General features: G+C 41.1%; 1 protein-coding gene across 12 annotated transcripts in view; it reads left to right on the top strand.

The window, feature by feature from the left end:
• Positions 1-5,202, top strand: part of NEK10 (NIMA related kinase 10) — a 223,549-nt gene that overhangs the window by 39,914 nt on the left and 178,433 nt on the right. For all 12 annotated transcript variants that reach the window (XR_007457399.1, XM_049628906.1, XM_049628904.1 and 9 more), the window contains 3 exons: positions 2,261-2,302; positions 3,631-3,709; positions 4,826-4,893. Coding sequence is in view for 11 of the 12 variants with exons in the window: in XM_049628906.1 (XP_049484863.1) it covers positions 2,261-2,302; positions 3,631-3,709; positions 4,826-4,893 (189 nt within the window). In the remaining variant the exon portion in view is untranslated. The remainder of the gene's footprint in view (positions 1-2,260; positions 2,303-3,630; positions 3,710-4,825; positions 4,894-5,202) is intronic.

The following is a 5,202-nucleotide window of genomic DNA, read 5'->3' as shown; positions in this document are numbered from 1 at the left end:
TTTCTTTCTTTCTTTCTTTCTTTCTTTCTTTCTTTCTTTCTTTCTTTTTTCGTCAGAGAGCATGAGCTGGGGAGGGGCACAGAGAGAAGGGGACAGAGGATCTGTAGCGGGCTCTGTGCTGACAGGCTGACAGCAGCAGGTCCGATGCGGGGCTCAAACTCATGAACCATGAGATCATGACTTGAGCCGAAGTTGGACGCTCAACCAACTGAGCCACCCAGGTGCCCCCTCACAGCTGATTCTAATCATCCCTTGTTCACACATTTTCGTCAGATGTCATGGCCCTCATGACAGAGGTCACATTCAGGCTCACATCTAAGCCCTCCCACAGTTTGGTCCCACCTGGCTTTCCTGACATTATTCCCAGTAATGCCCTTCATGGAATCATGGAAGTGCTTCTCCTGATGTTCTTTCTGCACAACTTCCATGCGCCTTTGGACCTACTGTGCAAATCTCCCTGGTTTTCCCCAATTTCTTCTCAGCAACTCTATCCATCCTTCTATGCCCTTTCAGGGGCTACCATCCTTAAGACATTTTCCTTAGTCCTCCCGGCAGGATAGTATGTGTTCCTCCTGGAGCATCATAGCACTTCATGTGTAAGTGTTTTATAACGCTTTCCAAATTCTGTCTTGAGTGCCAGTTACTTGTATATCTAGCATATGCTTGCCTAAAGCTCAGTGCAGCAGGCCTCGGTCATCTTCACTGCATATTTGTGTCCCCTTCAGAGCCTAACACAGGGCTTTTATGTAATAAGAATGAAAAAAAAATTGTTGAACAAACATAAGGAGTTTTATGTGTTATTTTTACATGTATAAAATATTCTGCCATAACTAGGAATAATGTGTACAATATTCTTCTGTTTTTTAATTGCAGCTCTTCTACAGTAAAAACAATGATGAAAATTCAAATTAGTAGGCAGTCACAGAACTACTTTTTTTTTTTTTTTTAGAGAAAGAGAAAGAGAGGGCACATGAGTGGGGGAGGGACAGAAGGGAGAAGGAGAGGGAGAATCTTAAGCAGGCTCGACGTTCAGTGTGGAGCCCAGTGTGGGGCTCGAATCGACAACCCTGGGATTATGACCTGAGCCAAAATCAAGAGGTGGATGCTCAACCAGCTGAGCCACCCAGGCACCCCACAAAACTATTTTAAGTTGAGTTATAAGTGTGGCTTCATAGTTAATTGAAACATGGGTATGTTTAGTGTTTCCAAATTCACTTCACATTGAATAAGGAAACCTTGACAAGGAGGCCTGAAGAATCTGAGCCTTTTGTTCAGCCTGCCCACTCAGTTGGCTTCATGGTGGAACTAGATTGTTCTTCCCCACACTTGAGCACTCATCACCATGCACGTCCAACAGAACTGGAATGATGGCTAATATTTGTATTTCAAACGACTTCCTTGTATGCATGTTAAGGAAAGAGATGCCAGTATAAATAAACAGGTTAGGGCCACTTGAAACACATTTGCCTGAAGATGAATGTCAATATGGATGATAGGAGAGCATTTGCTGTTAGTAGAGTTCCAAGCTGGCCCTTCTCACACCTGCAGCCTCACACCCCGGTCTCCCCCAATTACCACTTTTAGAATAGTTTCATGAAATGCCTTCTCACTGGGAATTGGATTTAAAGACCTGCATCAGGAGACACTTAACGATGATTATGCTTACCTTTGTTTAGAGTCAGGGTTTAATAAGGCCATTATCCTCTCCATTTTAAGGAGGAGTCCCATAGAGCAGTGCTTGCCAACTTTTACTGTTTGTGGATTACCTGGGAATCTGTGGAGATTCAGAGTGTAATTCAGCAGGAGATTCTATACTCCTTACTAGCTCCTCTGTAAGGCTGATGCTGCTGTCTGTGGACCACACTAGGCAGAGGCCCACAGGAAGGTCCTGGGAACTTGGTGATGCTGGATTCCATTCCTATCCAGGCTGGTCACTTAGGCAAAGTGGCTTACCTTTCTGGGTCTTGGTTGTCCTAATCTGCAATGTGAGGAGGGTGAAGGGAACGATATCTAACAGTCCTTTCCAGCTGTAATATTTTATGATGACATGAGAGGAAATAGAAAGAATGAGGAGTCAGGCTGAAGGTCTTATTAAGAGTTTGTCTTAAATGTGGTGCAAATAGCAAACATTGAGTTTATGTTAGAATGTGGACCTTCAAAAAATAATTATGTCTCATGATTTAATCAAGAAATTGCATGTAAAATAACCTTGCCCTCCACCCTCATCTTTTGTGTATGTTCTGTTGTTTTGTTTTATTAGGAGATACTCCATAGCTTGGGCGGGATTGAAAACCTAGCGCAGGTAAGATTCCTTTGTGGTGGCTCGTCTTGCCTTTCCATTTCACGCCATGGCTCGGGGCGAGGATTACGTAGGTGTGTGACAGCAGATGGCTTTCCTACCTTAGGCTGCCGGCCAAGGGGAGGAGCAGGCAGGGTGGATAAGTGTGCGTATGGCAGGATACTCACAGAGCAGGAAGGGACCCATGACATTTTGTTCCAGGTGATTTTACCCAGCCTGCCGAAACAAGAAAGTTCTATAAAAGGTCACATGTCTTTAATTAGTAATGAAAAGAAATAGGTGTTGGCTGGCAGGACCAAATCCTCAGCATTGCACATACCAGATGAGGGGAGAAGATATTGGTTATGAAGATGCTTATCATTTTTCCACAAAAAAATAATTCTCGTGCTCACTGAAATATTTCCAAATACATGACAATATGAGGAATGGTTTTAACTTCACTTAGTTTTCTGCTTTTGTAGCTACTGAGGGAAGGCAAACAGGTAACTGTATATGTTGAGCCAGTTAAATGTTTGGGTTTATTAGTATGATAAAACAAAATTTTCTAGGCAGGTCATTGGGTTGGAACAGCCCATTCTCCTAAGACCTATGGCATGTACAGAAAGAATGATTTTCATAATAAACCAATGGCCCTGCAAACTCATTCCATATTAATGGAAAATTAAATTTAATGGCAGTTTAATGCTAAACCTATCTTATTTTATTATATTTTCATTCCTGGGAAATTGCTACATCATGTCTAGTTTTTATTTTTAAGATTTGTCTTTTAATTGGCTGGGGGCTTACCTCATTTAATGGCATAGTCTTTCATAAAATCATATTCTAAAGGATCCTCTTATCCACCTTCATTTCCCTTGTAATATTAGAAATCTATGTGTGTTACTCTGAGCCTATTTCTTATTATAATCAATTATCTACAGTGAGGGATTATCAGACTACCCCCTACCCATTTTATTCTGATTATTGGTATATGGGGTATGACGGTTGTGTGTGTGTGTGTGTGTATACATATACATATACATATACATATACATATACATATACATGCATATGTATGGTATTTGGAGGCAAATTACACCATGAACTTAGTTACGAGTCATTTGAGGACTTTTGAGAGTTTACATAATCTTTCCATGGTCCCTCCCTGAAATTCAGGGCATGCAAGAGAAGGTGAAGAATCTAGAAACTCAAGCTACCTTTTGCCCTTAAGTGAACCTGGCCCAGGGACCCGAGTATTATTTGGTGTATCTGTTGTGCCATCTACAGCTCATTTTCAGAAGTACACATCTTGTCCTTCATCTGCTCTCTTGTTGGTTTGGTCCCTCCTGCAGTACATGGAGATCGTGGCCAATGAGTACCTCGGCTATGGGGAAGACCAGCACAGTGTGGACAAGCTGGTCAATATGACATGTAAGTGTTGTCGCAGGGACACAGCAACTTTCCTGATTTGCTAGAATGAGCAGGATGGTCTTTTCAGCAGGAAAAAGGGTACTTGGAATGCTCATGAGTCTACCCATCCACAGTCATGGTATTGAGAGTCCATGTCAATAGTTCTATTTAGTGGCAAAATACACCCAGAAGGAAAACTTCAGATCACAACTCTTACCTTGAAAAGCCCAGTTTCGGGTGGAAGATTTTCAGTGAGTACAGGCCTACATTAATGCAACAGAGACTTCCGTAATGGCAGATTTGGGTAAAAATATTTTTTGCTTTCTTTGATGTCTATTAAAATGTCATAGGCTATTCAGTTTTCATCTATAAAATTGGGTTAATACTAATAATACCTACCTCATAAAATTTAAAACATCGTGCACATAAAAAAAGAAAGAAAAAGACCCTGCTGTAATGATGATAATGTGAAATCATTGGTCTGTGGGTGTGGCACTCAATCTTCTCTCTTTGGAAGGCCCCACCTTCCATCCTCTCCAGGTTTGATGATCTGTAGGCCCCCTGTTGTTGTTGTTGGGTGCTGGCCCATTTTCTTTGTGTGAATGGTCTAATTTACAGTGTTTGTTTCCACGGCAGCACACTGATTCTCAGTTAAAGGGAGAAGAGAGTATGTCACAAGCCCTCGGCACCAGGAAGTTTCTTTGAGAACAGCTGTTCTCTTCAGCTGGGGAACCTTGCTGTGGCCATCACCTTCACTGGCCTCCCCCCTCCTCTTTATACTTGAAATCTTTATAGGGGGGAATCTTTGAAGAGTAGGTTTCACTTTGAACTTTTAGAGGACCCTGTTGAGGACCTTAAGGGGAAGGAGATGTTTGCCTTTTTTGTTGTCTCCATATTTATTGTTATAATACTAAGATATAATAATTATTAGTTGAGCTTAAGAGGTAATTCTCAGAATTCAAAAGAAAAGAAACCAAAAAACTCTGTTCCTTCTCCCTCCATTGTTTCTTTTGTGTTATCTGTCTTCCCATTTGCCCTTCCTCTGCTTGCCCTTCCGGTAATTCAGACCTGAGTTTCTATGAATACTGCTGCCTTTAAGCACCGAATCCCTCTTTCAGCTATTTCCTTTCTTTATAGATATTTTTCAAAAACTTGCTGCTGTCAAAGACCAAAGAGAATGGGTCACCACAAGTGGAGCCCACAAGGTGAGCAGTCCCAGAAGGAGTGAACACTTCAGCTCCATATGTCAGTGGATTGCTGCTGAATTTGAGAGTCCCATGATCAAGTTTCTTATAATTATAGTTCACAAAATCTACCCTAGAATTGTACATCTCTGCCAACCCTTTTATATTCTTTATTAGTCTAAGGAGCATATATGGAAATAACAAGCAGTTTTCCTGAAACTCTTTTTTTTCTTTTTCCTATGCCACTTAAGAACAACCAAGTTCATTGTTTTATTTAAATGTTGCTTGAGAAACCCTGGCTATATATATATATATATATATATATATATA

Source organism: Panthera uncia, chromosome C2, assembly GCF_023721935.1.
Source record: "Panthera uncia isolate 11264 chromosome C2, Puncia_PCG_1.0, whole genome shotgun sequence".
NCBI lineage: Eukaryota > Metazoa > Chordata > Mammalia > Carnivora > Felidae > Panthera > Panthera uncia.
Note: the sequence above shows the minus strand (reverse complement) of the source record. Positions and strands in the feature narration are given on the sequence as shown.